The sequence below is a fragment of the Dendrobates tinctorius genome, unplaced genomic scaffold, assembly GCF_039654945.1.
Source record: "Dendrobates tinctorius isolate UK_male_01 unplaced genomic scaffold, ASM3965494v1 ptg000147l, whole genome shotgun sequence".
NCBI classification, from domain to species: Eukaryota; Metazoa; Chordata; class Amphibia; order Anura; family Dendrobatidae; genus Dendrobates; species Dendrobates tinctorius.
In genome coordinates, this window is record NW_027361814.1 from 15,111,806 (window position 1) to 15,127,051 (window position 15,246).

At 45.2% G+C, this 15,246-nt stretch overlaps 1 protein-coding gene across 1 annotated transcript in view; it reads left to right on the forward strand.

The window, feature by feature from the left end:
* Positions 1–4,207: 4,207 nt before the first annotated feature.
* LOC141049745 (alpha-2-macroglobulin-like protein 1) overlaps positions 4,208–15,246 on the forward strand; it is a 257,127-nt gene continuing 246,088 nt past the window's right edge. Inside the window, exons 1-2 of the mRNA XM_073546472.1 lie at positions 4,208–4,364; positions 5,850–6,033. Of these exons, the coding sequence (XP_073402573.1) occupies positions 4,297–4,364; positions 5,850–6,033 (252 nt within the window). The 5' untranslated portion in view covers positions 4,208–4,296. The remainder of the gene's footprint in view (positions 4,365–5,849; positions 6,034–15,246) is intronic.

Consider the following 15,246-nt stretch of genomic DNA (forward strand, 5'->3'; position numbering starts at 1 on the left):
AACTTTCGAGAAAAGAAGGCACAGGGTCTTTTTGGGACAAAACAGCTCCTGCACCAATCTCAGAAGCGTCTACCTCCACTTGAAATGGAAGTGAGACATCAGGTTGCCATAGAACTGGAGCTGAAGTAAATCTCCGCTTAAGCTCTTGAAATGCTGAGACAGCCTCAGGAGACCAATTCAGCACATCAGCTCCCTTCTTGGTCAGATCAGTCAGTGGTTTGACAATACTAGAAAAATTACCTATAAATTTACGATAGAAATTAGCAAAACCCAAAAACCTCTGGAGAGCCTTCAAAGAAGTAGGCTGAACACAATCATAAATTGCCTGTACCTTGGCCGGGTCCATTTCAATAGTCGATGGAGACAAGATAAATCCCAAAAAATGAAATCCTCTGTACACCAAAGAGGCATTTCGATCCCTTAACAAACAGGGAATTCTCCCTCAAAATCTGGAACACAGTCCGGACATGTTCCACATGGGAATCCCAATCACTAGAAAAGATCAAAATATCATCAAGATAGATGATCAAAAACTTATCACCAAAGTCTCGAAAAATATCAGTCATAAAGGACTGGAAGACAGAAGGGGCATTAGAGAGCCCAAAAGGCATCACCAGGTACTCAAAATGTCCCTCCAGAGTATTAAACGCCGTCTTCCATTCATCCCCGTGCTTGATGCGAATAAGATTATACGCCCCCCTGAGGTTAAGCTTAGTAAACCAGCAGGCACTCTTAACTCTGGAGAATAAATCAGACATCAGAGGTAACGGGTACTAATATTTAACCGTCATCTTGGTAAGGGAGCGATAATCAATACACGGTCTTAATGAACCATCTTTCTTGGCCACAAAAAAAACAGCGCCTAAAGGTGACGAGGATGGTCTAATATGACCCTTCTCCAACGACTTCTTAATATTGGATCGCATAGCATCATGTTCGGGTACAGATAAGTTGAAAAGCCAACCCTTGGGAAATTTGGACGCAGGCATCAACTCAATTGCACAGTCATAACTCCTATGAGGAGGCAAAGATGCAGACTTACTCTCACTAAATACATCAGAGAAATCAGCCAGATAATCAGGAATATCATGAGACTGAGGAGAGGTGGAGAAAACAGGAGCGTCCCTAAGAACACACTGAGAACCCCAACTCACCACAGACACAGATTTCCAATCCAAAACTGGGTTATGAGTTTGCAACCAGGGTAAACCCAGAACAATAGTATCATGCAAATTATGCAGCACCAAAAATTTACAATTTTCTTGGTGGTCTGGGGCAACTCGCATTATCACCTGGGTCCAAAACTGAGGTTCATTCTCTGTCAAAGGAGTGGCATCAATACCCATCAAAGGAATAGGTGTCTGCAGAGGCATCATGGACAAACCACAACGTTTGGCAAAGTCCAAATCCATCAGATTCAGAGCTGCTCCTGAATCCACAAAAGCCTTAGTGGAAAACATGGACAAGGAGCAGACCAAAGTAATTGCCAAAAGGAACTTAGGTTGTACACTGCCCACAGCAAATGTGTGTGCAAACAAAACGTTTCTCTCGTTTAGGGCAGACAGAAATAGTATGAGAGGCGTCTCCACAGAAAAAACACAGCTTATTACGCCTTCTAAACTCCTGACGTTGCGCCCTAGACAATACCCCATCACATTGCATAGGTTCAGACATTTGTTCAGAAGGTGGCAGCGCCTCCCGTGTAGTTTTACGTTCACGTAAACGCCGATCAACTTGAATGGCTAATGACATAGAGCCATCCAGACCAGAGGGAACAGGAAATCCCACCATAATATCTTTTACAGTCTCTGATAAACCTTTCCGAAAGAGAGCTGCCAGTGCACTATCATTCCATGTAGTAAGGACTGCCCACTTTCGGAATTTTTGACATAACTCTGCAGGATCCTGACCCTGGTTTAATGCCAACAGGGTTCTCTCAGCTTGATCAACGGCATTTGGTTCATCATACAACAACCCGAAGGCTTGAAAAAATGCATCCACATTAGTCAGAATAGGATTTTCAGGTGTCAGAGAAAAAGTCCAATCCTGGGGATCGCCACGCAGCAGGGAGATGACAATTTTAACCTGCTGCACAGAGCTCCCCGATGAGTTAGGCTTCAAGGCAAGAAATAATTTACAATTATTCTTGAAATTCAGAAATTTAGACCGATCCCCAGAAAACACATCAGGAGTAGGGATCTTGGGTTCAGCAACATGTGACTGAATGAGGTAGGTAGAAATTCCCTGCACTTCAGCAGCAAGTTGCTCCACATGATCAGACAGTTGCTTAATCTCCATTAGGAGAGAAAAAAAAATCATCCTATGGCCCCAGAGAAAAAGAGGAAAAAATATATAAAAAAAAAAATTCTGACACTTTTTTTTTTTTAAACAATTTTTTCCTACTCTTGAGTACCCTAGAATCTGCGGTATAGCTGGTGATTCTGTTATGAATGGGTCACCGAGGAGAAAAAAAGCAACACACGCTAAGTCTCAGAAAACCAGAGAGGTTGGTAACTATGCAGATTGCAGATCCCTGATCTTAACACACAACTAGCAGCAGTCGTGGAGCATGCCTACGATGGTCCTGGACGCCTCGTCACAACAAGAAAGCTAAATAAGCCTAAAGTAAGAAAAGAGGAAAACTAACTCCCCCAGAGCAGACCCCAAAGGAAAGACAGCCCCCCACATGTATTGACGGTGAAGCAAGATGAAAACAAAGGCAGAAAAATAGGCTGCGCAAACGATGGGGCCAAACTAACTTGAAAGGACAGGAAAGGAAAGATACTGTCTGCAATCTGCCAAAAAACCCTACCCAAAATAATGTCCAACACTTCTGATAACAAAATTAACCCTGAAGTCACTAGACTTCTACCACTATATCAGCACTCTGAAATATTCTGAGACAGAGCAAAAAAGAGGCCAATCTAATAAAGGACAAAAAGGCAAATTGGCAAATACAGATAAATAAGAGCCGGGCTGGCTGACCACAAAAAAACTGAGTTGACCAACAAGAGCAAGTGTGAACATTAGCAAAAACAAACTTAACTTGAGAAGACTGGAGCAGAGCTGAAGTCCAAGACCTGAGAAGCAGACTGAATCACCAGCAACTGGATATGGCGTCGGCTGTCTTGTATCCAGTCTGATACTCCAGAGATCCAATCATTATTCTCCTCGTCAGGTGGCAGACCATTACCAATTAAACCAACCTCACTACCTCCTGTCACCACCAGAGGGAGAACGGAAGGAGAACTCCCAGCTGGTGGAGCAGAAAATGAGCTCATAACACTGCGTGCTGCTCTTTCCCCAGTTCTGGGTAGTCGCATAATTACAGGAGGGAGTGAGAGGGGCCCGATGCTGCATAACACCAAGGACCCTCCCACTCCCACCCGTAATCTTGACTCAGTGGCCCCATAGCAGCTGCATACTCTGCCATTATGGCCAGTATGCACCTGCCTGCAGGAGCCCCTCTCCACTTTTGGGCCCTGGTGCAATTTCACTGGCTGCACCGGCGGTATGTCCACCCCTGGCTTGAAGAACCTAACCAAATTTCTACATCTTTTTCTTTGTTATTTTTGAAAATTTGACTGAGATTGTTGTAGTAAGTTATAAAATAATAAGCATTATTCCAACAGTCAGATAAAAATACGGTGCTGCAAGTTCTCCTTAATCCACAGTTACACTTTAAATGATCAAAATACAATTGGTGGATTAAGTTTTTAATGTGTGGATTTTCCAATATTGCTGTCTAATACACCTCAGTTCTACAACTGCTGCAGCAGTCGTGTTGATTGTGCCAGGGACAGCCACAATTGTTAAATGAAAAAATAACCTATCAGACCTAACTGGATCTGCGCCCTACTGTATGTGCGCAGTGAAGTCCACTCAGTTTATATTCAAGTTTAGATTGAAGATTTAGAAGTGGACATGCACATGTGTTGTAAAGGTCGAGGTCGGTTGTTAATAGTTTTTTATCCAATGTCGCGGCCAAGAGACCCCGGGCAGGTACATTTTACCTAATATGTTGAATGTGGCAATGTTATTTACACTGGATTCTTTCCATGAGCACAAGTTCCACAGGAGATAAGAGATCAACAGGTTAACACTAAAATCTTGCTAATTAGCCAAAATTCCACCCACATAAGTTTATTGCCCCCACATGTCTGAGAGGCTGAGATAGATTTGGGAAGAAACTGCTATAGGCTTGGGCAGAGAGTGATAGTGGCTCCTCCTTCATCTCTCATTATTATAAGAGAGAGAACATTTTGGAGACCCAGTTAAGGTGATGTGTGATCCAACATGTGGCTTCTTTTGCTATCCGTCTGCCTGGCAATCTTCCGCTCATCCTGTGCATCATCATCAGAACCGTAAGATCCAGATTATGATTATTTGTAACACAAGTTGCTATTTTCTCACAATGTGTGTAATGTATCACATTTATGTTTTATCTGAAGTTACTAGATTGGAAGGCACTGCTGCTCCTTCTGGAGTTTCAGCTGATAGCTAGTAACGTCACTAGAAAAGTGTGTGAAATAGGAATAAAATGTTGTCCCTAGTGCCACATATTGATGGATATTCTGTAAATGTATATCTAACTCTTTAACAAGTTAAAGCAAAATGACGCAGTTTAGCGGTTAGGCCGGGGTCAGACTAGCGAGAAACTCGCACGAATCTCACACCTCAATACCCGGCACTGCCGCCGGCACTCGGACTGGAGTGGGCGGCTGCATATATTTCTATGTATTTCTATGCAGCTGAACACTCCGGTCCGAGTGCCGGGTATTGAGGTGAGAGATTCGTGAGAGTTTCTCGCAGGTCTGATCCCGGCCTTATCAGAAAAATCAGCATCATTAGTGCTATTACCAAAACAGTGCTGTCTACAAATGTCTGGCAGATAAAGTGTCATGTTTAAGGCTCTATAAATTGAATATGTTCTTATGTGCGGTAAATGTTGCATTTCATTGTGCAGAAAAACTGTTTCATTTCACTTTTCAAGTCTATGTAGTTACATGAAAACTCCTACCTACTTGCTGTTTAACTGCAATTTTGGTGTTTTTTTTCTCTATCGTCTTCTATAGAGAGCCTAAAAGTTGGGGAAAAACACATGTAAAAAAATAAGAATTTAAAAAGTTGTTTTACAGCGCAGAATATACCTAATATAATTTGCTGTTTCGAATCTGCACATAAAATGCACCAAATAAAGGGGAAAAAGAAAATGTAGCGGAAACACAATAATCAGAGAAGGTTTTGATTACATTTTATGGAGCTGATATCTGTAGTTCTCTTGATGCTGAGTGCTGTATAACCCCACCCACAACCACTGATTGACAATTTTCTGTGTACGCTGTGCATAGACAGAAAGCTGCCAATCAGTGGTGGGGGCGGGTTATACTGAGCTCCTGAATATGGAGGACTGCAAGGCAGCAGGATTAATAGTCCTCTAGTGATAATCTCCTGCTGATTTTACAGTAATTATATCAAAACGACAGCAAGCATTCCATTAAGTGACACATTGCTAGTCAGGGTATCTGTCTCTACATCATGCTGCTCTCAGATTAGGTGGCAAAAACCTGGTGACAGATTGCCTTTAATTCTTTATTTCCATTATTTTATTTTTTTCACCACAAATATTTTACCAATTTTAATGACAATATGTGTTTAAAATAAAATCAATGGACAGGAGAAGACAGAGACAGGAATTAGTTGGATATTTGGGGGTATTTTCTATATTTTGCATTTATTTATAGTTAATAACTACGCTTTTCAGCTATTAATAGTAGCCATAAATACACCAGTCCCATTATTCTACTTGTTTTCTGATATATTGACAATTATTTTTTTTCCACTTACAGCCATTATGTCATTGCAACTAAGATGAGCTTTCAGTCGGGATCGGAGCAGAAACTGTGTGTGGCTTTCGTAGATTTAAAGGGAGCAGTTGACCTTAAACTAGAACTGGAGAAAGATGACGAAAATGTTGTTCTACTGAAACACAGAATAGATGACTATCAGCATTCTGAGTGCTTTGCCTTCCAGGTCAGCATACATTTCTAAAACTAGACAAAGTTGACACAATGTACTATGTAAAAGTTTTCCAAACATATGTAAAAAAAAAAAAAAAAAAATACAGGTCATCAATAAATTTCCCATTGACGTGTCAGGAAAGAAAATTTGGGATGTCTGAACCTGAGGATCATATCGGTTGACTGACATGTAGTGTACGTGATATTGTCCAATACCTCAGCTGCTTTAACATTGTATTACATGCATCCAGTTTTATTTTTTTTAAAAATATGAAAGCGTTTTAGATCAGTTTAGAACATGAGAATCTCATTAGCTGAAAAGTGCAAATACAGATTAAAGAAAAACCACAAGACGGATTTAATCACTCAGGTATCATTTTAATCAGTATAACGGCACCAACATGACAGTGTCTGTAGGTTACTGAGCACAATCCTGCTAACAGGTTCCCTTTAAATAAACAAAATTGAAAATTGTTTGTAAAAACAAGTTTCTTTGAAATGTACCTGTTATTAAAAGTTATTCCGTTTTCAAGAACATCCTATTGGACAAGGACAGGTTATTGGCCATCTCTGCAGTCTCTAAGTAACTGGTTTTCTAGGCAAGGATCACTCTTGCCAGCTGCCTGCTATACAGTTTGGAAACACAACTCTGAAGCTGGTTGGCTGAACGATGCTGCAAAGCCAAAATTGTCTCCCCTTGTAATTTGGTGATGGTGAACCATTCAGACCAGCAGGAAGGCCATTCCATTGGTCTGAATCTTCAGGAGCAGCCACCTCAAGGCAAGCAGGAAGCTGGGAGACCAGGGAGTAATGAGTTCCTGAATAGAGTTGAGCGACTTTTGGTTTTTTAGGGTCGAGTTTCGTTTCGTGAAACCCGACTTTTCCAAAAGTCGGGTCGAGCAAGATCGGCCGACTATAGGGAAAAGTCGGGGTCATCCCGAAACACGGAACCCAATGTAAGTCAATGGGGAATAAAAGTCGGCAGTGAGAGGAAGACAGGAAACACACCTACAGTGCACATTTGAATGCCAAAAGCATCAATTCTTCTTACTTAAGCTTGTCAACCTTAATTAACTTCATAATACAAGTTACGCACTGAAAAATGGGGGTTATTTGGCTAAAGTTGTGGGGGGGTAGGGCTGGCTCCAGGTTTTCATGTGCCCTGGGCGAAAGAGCGCCCCTTTAACACATACCACAACTCATCATGCTCCGATACGGCAGAGAAATAGCAGTATAGTATAATGAAAAATACTTCACTTTTTACATCTCATGACAAGGCCCATCTATTTCTCCATACAGAATCATTGGTCCCATATAATGTTTGAAACAGTATATGATGAGCTCCACATAATGCTACAGTATATGTTGGTCCCCATGGATGAAGCTCCACTGTCTTATGGGCCCAAATAATGCTCCAAACATAATGGGCCCCATTTCTAATGCTCTAGTGTATAATGGGCCCTGTAAATGCTGCTCCAGTGTCTGATGTCCACCTTTGGAATGTTCCAGTGTATGGTGGGCCCCCATCTATCATTCTCCAGAGTATAGTGCTCCCCAAAAATTGCTGTCCCAACATTGAAAACAATGAAATAAGTCTCCTTGCTAGGGAATCCCTGTACTAGTCTGGACTCCTCGTCGTTCCCATCTTCCATCTCACTGCACAGTATTTCAACCTTGCAAGTGCTGTGATCCTGAGCAAGCAGGGGGGGCCCACTCGTTGGCGACGGCACTGGCACAGGGCCCCTGATAGTACGGTGGTGTGTCTGACGGCGGGTGTGCATCACCACCGTCAGAGACACTTGATTGCACTATGAGGGACCCTGTGCCAGTGCCCGCGCCCAAGAGTCGGCCTACCCACCTGTCCAGGGCAACGGCACTCGCACGGTGTCGTGCGCTAGGTGGTGACCCCGGCCATGGGGGGGGAAGCAGCACAATTAGGGAGTTTTAGAAAGTGGCATATGTTGATGTTGGACATTCAGCTGATGCAAAAGGCGAAATAGGTCAAGTCCCAGGAAGAGGTGGACCAAAGCAAGCCATTTTTCGGTCACCCTATGTGTCATCAGGGGAAGGTGGGACAAAATCCTTGGAAACCCATGCATGGTTCATTTTAATGAAGGTTAGATCATCCACATTTTGGGTTGACAGACGGGTCCTTTTTTCTGTAAGGATTGATCCAGCTGCACTGAAGACTCTTTCCGATAGCACACTTGCAGCTGGGCAAGCGAGCTCCTCTAAGGCATATTGTGCCAATTCAGGCCAGGTGTCCAGTTTAGCGGCCCAATAGTCAAAGGGGAATGACCTGTGTGGGAGAACATCGATATGGGAGGAAAAGTAGTTTGTAACCATAGTTGACAACTGCTGTCTCCTGTCACTTTCCATCGATGCAGTATTACCAGTTGTGTGAGCGGTACTTGAAAAATCAGTCCACAACATTGTCATGAAACCCGTCTCCAACGCCACTTCTGCCGTGTGCACCACAAACACCTCTGCCAAGCTGCCCCCGGCCAGTACGGCTCGTGTGAGAACCATCACCGCTGCTGTGTGCTGGGAATGCCTCAAGCAACCGATTTACCAGAGTTGCTTGTTTATTAGCCAATATTAGGTCAAGGTTCTCCTGTGGCATGATGTTTTGTAATTTGCCTTTATAGCGTGGATCCAGGATGCTGGCCAACCAGTAGTCGTCATCGTTCATCATTTTGGCAATGCGGGGGTCCCTTTTTAGGATCTGCAAGGCATAATCTGACATGTGGGCCAATGTTCCCGGTGTCAATGATGCACTGCGAGTGCTGGTTGGAGGAGCACTTTCTGGCAAATCCACATCCCTCCAGTCACGCACAAACCCTGTACCAGACCTTGCCACGCCAACATTTTCACTTGCCCCACGAGATACATCCTCCTCCCCTAAGTAATCATCCCCATCATCATCATCCTCCTCCTCTTCTTCCTCCACCTCGTCCAGGAGAGGTCCCTGAGCAGACAATGGCTGAATGTCATTAAGGATTCCCTCCTCGTCAACATTGGCTGCAGATGCCTGCTCCTTAAGGTGCGTCAAAGTTTGCATGAGCAGACGCATAAGTGGGAGGCTCATGCTTAGGATGGCGTCGTCTGCGCTTACCAGCCGTGTGCATTCCTCAAAACACTGAAGGACTTTACAGAGGTCTTTCAGCTTCGACCACTGCACACCTGTCAACTCCATGTCTGCTCTCAAAGTGCCTGGCCGTGTATCCTCCCACAAATGCATTATGGCCTGCCTCTGCTCGCACAGCCGCTCAACCATGTGCAGGGTGGAGTTCCACATTGTTGCAATGTCGATAATGAGGCGGTAGTTGGGAAGGTGGAGCAATCGCTGCAGCTTCTGCATACGAATGGAGTGTACAGGCGACCGGCGGATGTGCGCGCCCAGTCTTCGCACCTTCTGGAGCAGGGCTGTTAACTCCGGATAATTTTTGAGGAAGCACTGCACCACCAGGTTCAAGGTGTGAGCCAAGCAAGGTATGTGGCTGAGTTTTGAAAGGGCTATGGCTGCCACAAAATTACGGCCGTTATCACTAACTACCTTGCCTGCCTCAAGATGTACACTGCCCAGCCATGACTCAGTTTGTCGCTGAAAGTACTCGGCCAGCACCTCGGCGGTGTGTCTGTCACCCAAACACATCATCTGCAACACAGCCTGCTGACGCTTTCCACTAGCTGCTCGATAGGGGGACACCTCGTGTGCAACAGTGGCAGCTGCAGATGGAGTGCTCGTACGACTGCGCTCTGTGGACGAGCTTTCGCTTCTGGAGGAGGAGGAGGGTCGAACGCCTACAGCCAACTGTTTCCTATACCGTGGGCTAGGCAGCACTGTCCCACCACTGCTGTCCCCTGTGGACCCTGCATCCACCACATTAACCCAGTGCGCAGTGATGGACACGTAACGGCCCTGGCCATGCCGACTGGACCATGCATCAGTTGTGAGGTGCACCTTTCCACTCACTGACTGCTTGAGTGCATGGACAATGCGGTCTTTCACATGATGGTGGAGGGCTGGGATGGCTTTGCGAGAGAAGAAGTGGCGACTGGGTAGGTCATAGCGTGGTACTGCATAGGCCATGAGTTCGCGGAAAGCTGCGCTTTCCACCAACCGATAGGGCATCATCTCAAACGAGATTAGTTTGGCAATGTGGGTGTTCAAACCCAGTGTACGTGGATGAGAGACTGAGTACTTTCTTGACCTAGTGTCTGGGAGGGTGAGCTGGACTTGAGAGCTGCACATGGTGGAAGTAGCGGTGGACAGGGCGGACTGAGAGAAGGTTGATGATGGTGATGGAGTTGGTGTTCTTTCTGATGGCCTACATTCAGTATTTCATTGATAAAACAGTGGGATTCCCTGACTGCTGTGGCCTTGCAACGACACCTCAACATTTGCTGCTGTGTGCTGACCGGTGGGCTTACAGTGGGGGAAACAATGTAGCATTGCTGACTACCTTCTTTGTGATCAGTTGCACATGTGGTACTTGAGGTTTGGTGTTGTGTCCACGCTTGCAAGTGCATGGTGGTTAAATGTCTAAGCATGCAACTGGTATTCAAATTTTTCAGATTTTTCCCTCGGATAAAGGTCTTTGCGCACTTTTTACAGATAACCTTGGCCTGATCATGAGGATTTTGTTCAAAAAAGTGCCACACTGCACTCTTCCTACTTTGGCAGACATTTTGCGGCCTAGCACGCTGTGATATTTTGACCCTCTGGACAAGCTGTCCAGCAACTCTTTTGATTTTTGGAACCTGTCTTTGGAGTGCTCCGTGCCTGCCAGATAACAGCTGTTGCGATGTCGATATCTGCTGTGGATGCTCCTCATCTGAGCTATTGGAAGCAGCACCCTCTTCCCCCAATGGATGCCAATCTGGGTCAACAACTGGGTCATCCATCACCTCCTCTTAAATGTCATGTGCACCTTCCTCTGTGTCACTGTGTATGCTGGTATAGTGTGCAGGAAGGGGCACCTGAGTCTCATCAGGGTCAGAATCTGGCTCTGTACACTGCGAGGACAATGTAGTGCTCTGAGTGAATGTACCAGCAGAATCATCTATCAGTTGCTGTGCATCAGTGCACTCCATGTCAGATTCATCTTGGCCTGGGTAATTCACCATTTCACTTGATAATCCAGGCATGGTATGTGAAAACAGCTCCATGGAGTAATCAGTAGTATGGCCTGCGTCATCCTTCAATCTTGGTTGGGGTGAAGGACACAAGGAAAGGTGTGGTTCATGAACATGAGCCTCCAATGACGACTCAGTGCTTTTACTTTTTACAACTTCAGAAGAGGAGGCGATAGAGATGGAGGCTGAGTCAGCAATGTAAGCCAAAACTTTTTCCTGCAGCTCTGGCTTTAAAAGCGGTTTGCCAACTCCTAGAAAAGTTAGCCTTCGAGACCTTGTGGAGCCAGACGATGACGCAGGCTCAACACCTCCTGCATTCGGTCCTATTTTGCTTTTGCCACTACCATCAGATCCACCACCAACACCATCATTACCAGCTGCCAACCCCCGCCCAATTCCACGGCCTCTTCCACCATCCTTCCTCATTTTTGGTAGAAATGTAGACAAAATCCAACAAACTATATAGTAATGTAAAACAAGGTACAAGGTGTCTATAGGACAGGGGAGATTTTGAATTTCTGCACACACTTGTGGACACTGGACACATATGGATTGTGTGAGGCCCACTAAATATCAGAGCGCTATGTCACAGGCTCGATGGCACAGGTGTGAAAAAAGTGACAACAGGATCACGGAGATTTTGAATTTCTGCACACACTAGTGGACACTGGACACTTATGGATTGTGTGAGGCCCACTGAATATCAGAGCGCTATGTCACAGGCTCGATGGCACAGGTGTGAAAAAAGTGACTATAGGATAAGGGAGATTTTGAATTTCTGCACACACTTGTGGACACTGGACACTTATGGATTGTGTGAGGCCCACTGAATATCAGAGCGCTATGTCACAGGCTCGATGGCACAGGTGTGAAAAATGTGACAACAGGATCACGGAGATTTTGAATTTCTGCACACACTAGTGGACACTGGACACTTATGGATTGTGTGAGGCCCACTGAATATCAGAGCGCTATGTCACAGGCTCGATGGCACAGGTGTGAAAAAAGTGACTACAGGATCACGGAGATTTTGAATTTCTGCACACACTTGTGGACACTGGACACTTTTGGATTGTGTGAGGCCCACTGAATATCTGAGCGCTATGTCACAGGCTCGATGGCACAGCTGTGACCAAAGTGACTAGAGGATAAGGGAGATTTTGAATTTCTGCACACACTAGTAGACACTGGACACTTTTGGATTGTGTGAGGCCCACTGAATATCTGAGCGCTGTCACAGGCTCGATGGCACAGCTGTGACCAAAGTGACTAGAGGATAAGGGAGATTTTGAATTTCTGCACACACTAATGGACACTGGACACTTTTGGATTGTGTGAGGCCCACTGAATATCTGAGCGCTGTCACAGGCTCGATGGCACAGCTGTGACCAAAGTGACTAGAGGATAAGGGAGATTTTGAATTTCTGCAGACACTTGTGGACACTGGACACTTTTGGATTGTGTGAGGCCCACTGAATATCTGAGCGCTATGTCACAGGCTCGATGGCACAGCAGTGACCAAAGTGACTAGAGGATAAGGGAGATTTTGAATTTCTGCTCACACTAGTGGACAATGGACACTTTTGGATTGTGTGAGGCCCACTGAGTATCTGAGCGCTATGTCACAGGCTCGATGGCACAGCTGTGACAAAAGTGACTAGAGGATAAGGGAGATTTTGAATTTCTGCAGACACTTGTGGACACTGGACACTTTTGGATTGTGTGAGGCCCACTGAATATCACAGCGCTATGTCACAGGCAGAAATTGGCTAGTGTATCACAAACTACAAGGTGTATGTAGAATTGGGCAGAATAGGAATCTCCCTAGAGTGCAGGTCTGTAAGAACGGAACATGTCCCCGACTTATTCTCACAGAGTGACACACTGATAGCTTCACTGTGGCTATGATAACAGCCGTTACACGGTACTTTGAGAGGAGCGTACACCACTGTATGGTGTGAAAAAATGCACGCTCAGTACCTCAGCAGGACAAAAAAAAAAAATTGGGATTGCTGTTAAAAAAGCAGTTTGCAGAGCAGTGGGTAAACAGCAATGCAGGAATGTCAGGAAGCCTTAGAAGGCAGCCCAACAACCAACACCACTGATACACCACAATATAGCCTCCCCTTGCACTGCACACAGTGACTGGTGTGTTGTACAGGCAAAATCGCTAGCAGCAGAAGCAGTTTTTTTTCCTTCTTCCCTGCCTAACGCTCTCCCTACAGAATCAGCAGCAACCTCTCCCTATGCTAAGATTGGCAGAAGTAAGATGTCACTGTGGCTATGATAACAGCCGTTACACGGTACTGTGTGAGGAGCGTACACCACTGTATGGTGTGAAAAAATGCACGCTCAGTACCTCAGCAGGACAAAAAAAAAATTGGGATTGCTTTTAAAAAAGCAGTTTGCAGAGCAGTGGGTAAACAGCAATGCAGGAATGTCAGGAAGCCTTAGAAGGCAGCCCAACAACCAACACCACTGAGCACCACAATATAGCCTCCCCTTGCACTGCACACAGTGACTGGTGTGTTGTACAGGCAAAATCGCTAGCAGCAGAAGCAGTTTTTTTTCCTTCTTCCCTGCCTAACGCTCTCCCTACAGAATCCGCAGCAACCTCTCCCTATCCTAAGATCGGCAGAAGTAAGATGGCGGTCGGCGTGCACGCCCTTTTATACCCCCTGTGACGCCCACCAAAGCAAGCCAATCACTTGCATGCCCTTCTGAAAGATGGTGGTGACCCATGCCTATGTCATCACGTTGCCCACAGTGTCCGTGGATCCTGATTGGCTGAAAAAGAGTGCAAAACAAACTTTTGAAACGCGACTTTGGCGCGTAAGTCGCCGACCTCGTGGCCGACCTCATCCTAGGGTCAGAAAATATGGGAAGCAAGGTGTGCCACAGTCCGCGCTGCTGAGTCCACAAAATCATATGGGATGCAAGATGTTGTAACAAAGTACTTCTTTATTCCTTCCTACGCGTTTCGGCGCCCTTCCTCAGGGATATCCCTGAGGAAGGTGCCAGGAAGGGCGCCGAAACGCGTAGGAAGGAATAAAGAAGTACTTTGTTACAACATCTTGCATCCCAGGTGATTTTGTGGACTCAGCAGCGCGGACTGTGGCACACCTTGCTTCCCATATTTTCTGGCAGTTTTTCCACGTTGGAGTGGTCGGTGGAAGTCCTGCAGCAGCTGATACTGTGTTATGTCTTCAAGCCAGTTGTGGGTCACACAACTGGAATAGGTGAGTGGAACTGCATTATACCACTCACATTGTAGTGTCACTAGTGATAGTGCACTATTGCTCCTCTTGTTCCCCCACCCTTTTTGTATTGATATAGCTCATCCTAGGGTCGGGTTTCGTTTCATGAAACCCGACTTTGCCAAAAGTCGGCGACTTTTGAAATTTTTCAACCCGTTTCGCTCAACTCTAAATGGGAGGAATAGGGTTGAGCTACAGCACATCAGAAAAAGACTTGGGTATACTAATAGATCATAAACTAAACATGAGTCAACAGTGTGATGCAGCAGCAAAAAAGACAAATACAATACTGGGATGCATTAACAGAAGCATACAGTCTAGATCACGTGAAGTCACTATTGCCCTCTACTCCTCTTTGGTCAAACCTCATCTGGAATACTGTGTCCAGTTTTGGGCATCACATTTTTAAAAAGACATCTAAAAACTGGACCAAGTTCAGAGTAGAGAGACCAGATGGTGACCAGTCTGCAAACCAAGTTCCTATGAGGAACAGTTACTGGATTTGGGAATATTTAGCTTGCAAAAGAGAAGACTGAGAGGAGACTTAATAGCTGTGTACAAATATTTCAAGGGCTGTCACAGTGTAGAGGGATCAACATTATTCTCATTTGCACATGGAACTACGAGAAGCAATGGAATGAAACTGAATGGGAGGAGACACAGATTTGATATTAGAAAAAACTTTTTGACAGTGAGGGAGATCAATGAGTGGAACAGGCTGACACGAGAAGAGGTGGTGAGTTCTCCTTCAATGTAAGTCTTCAAACAGAGGCTGGAGAGACATCTGTCTGGGATGATTTAGTGAATCCTGCATTGAGCAGGGGGTTAGA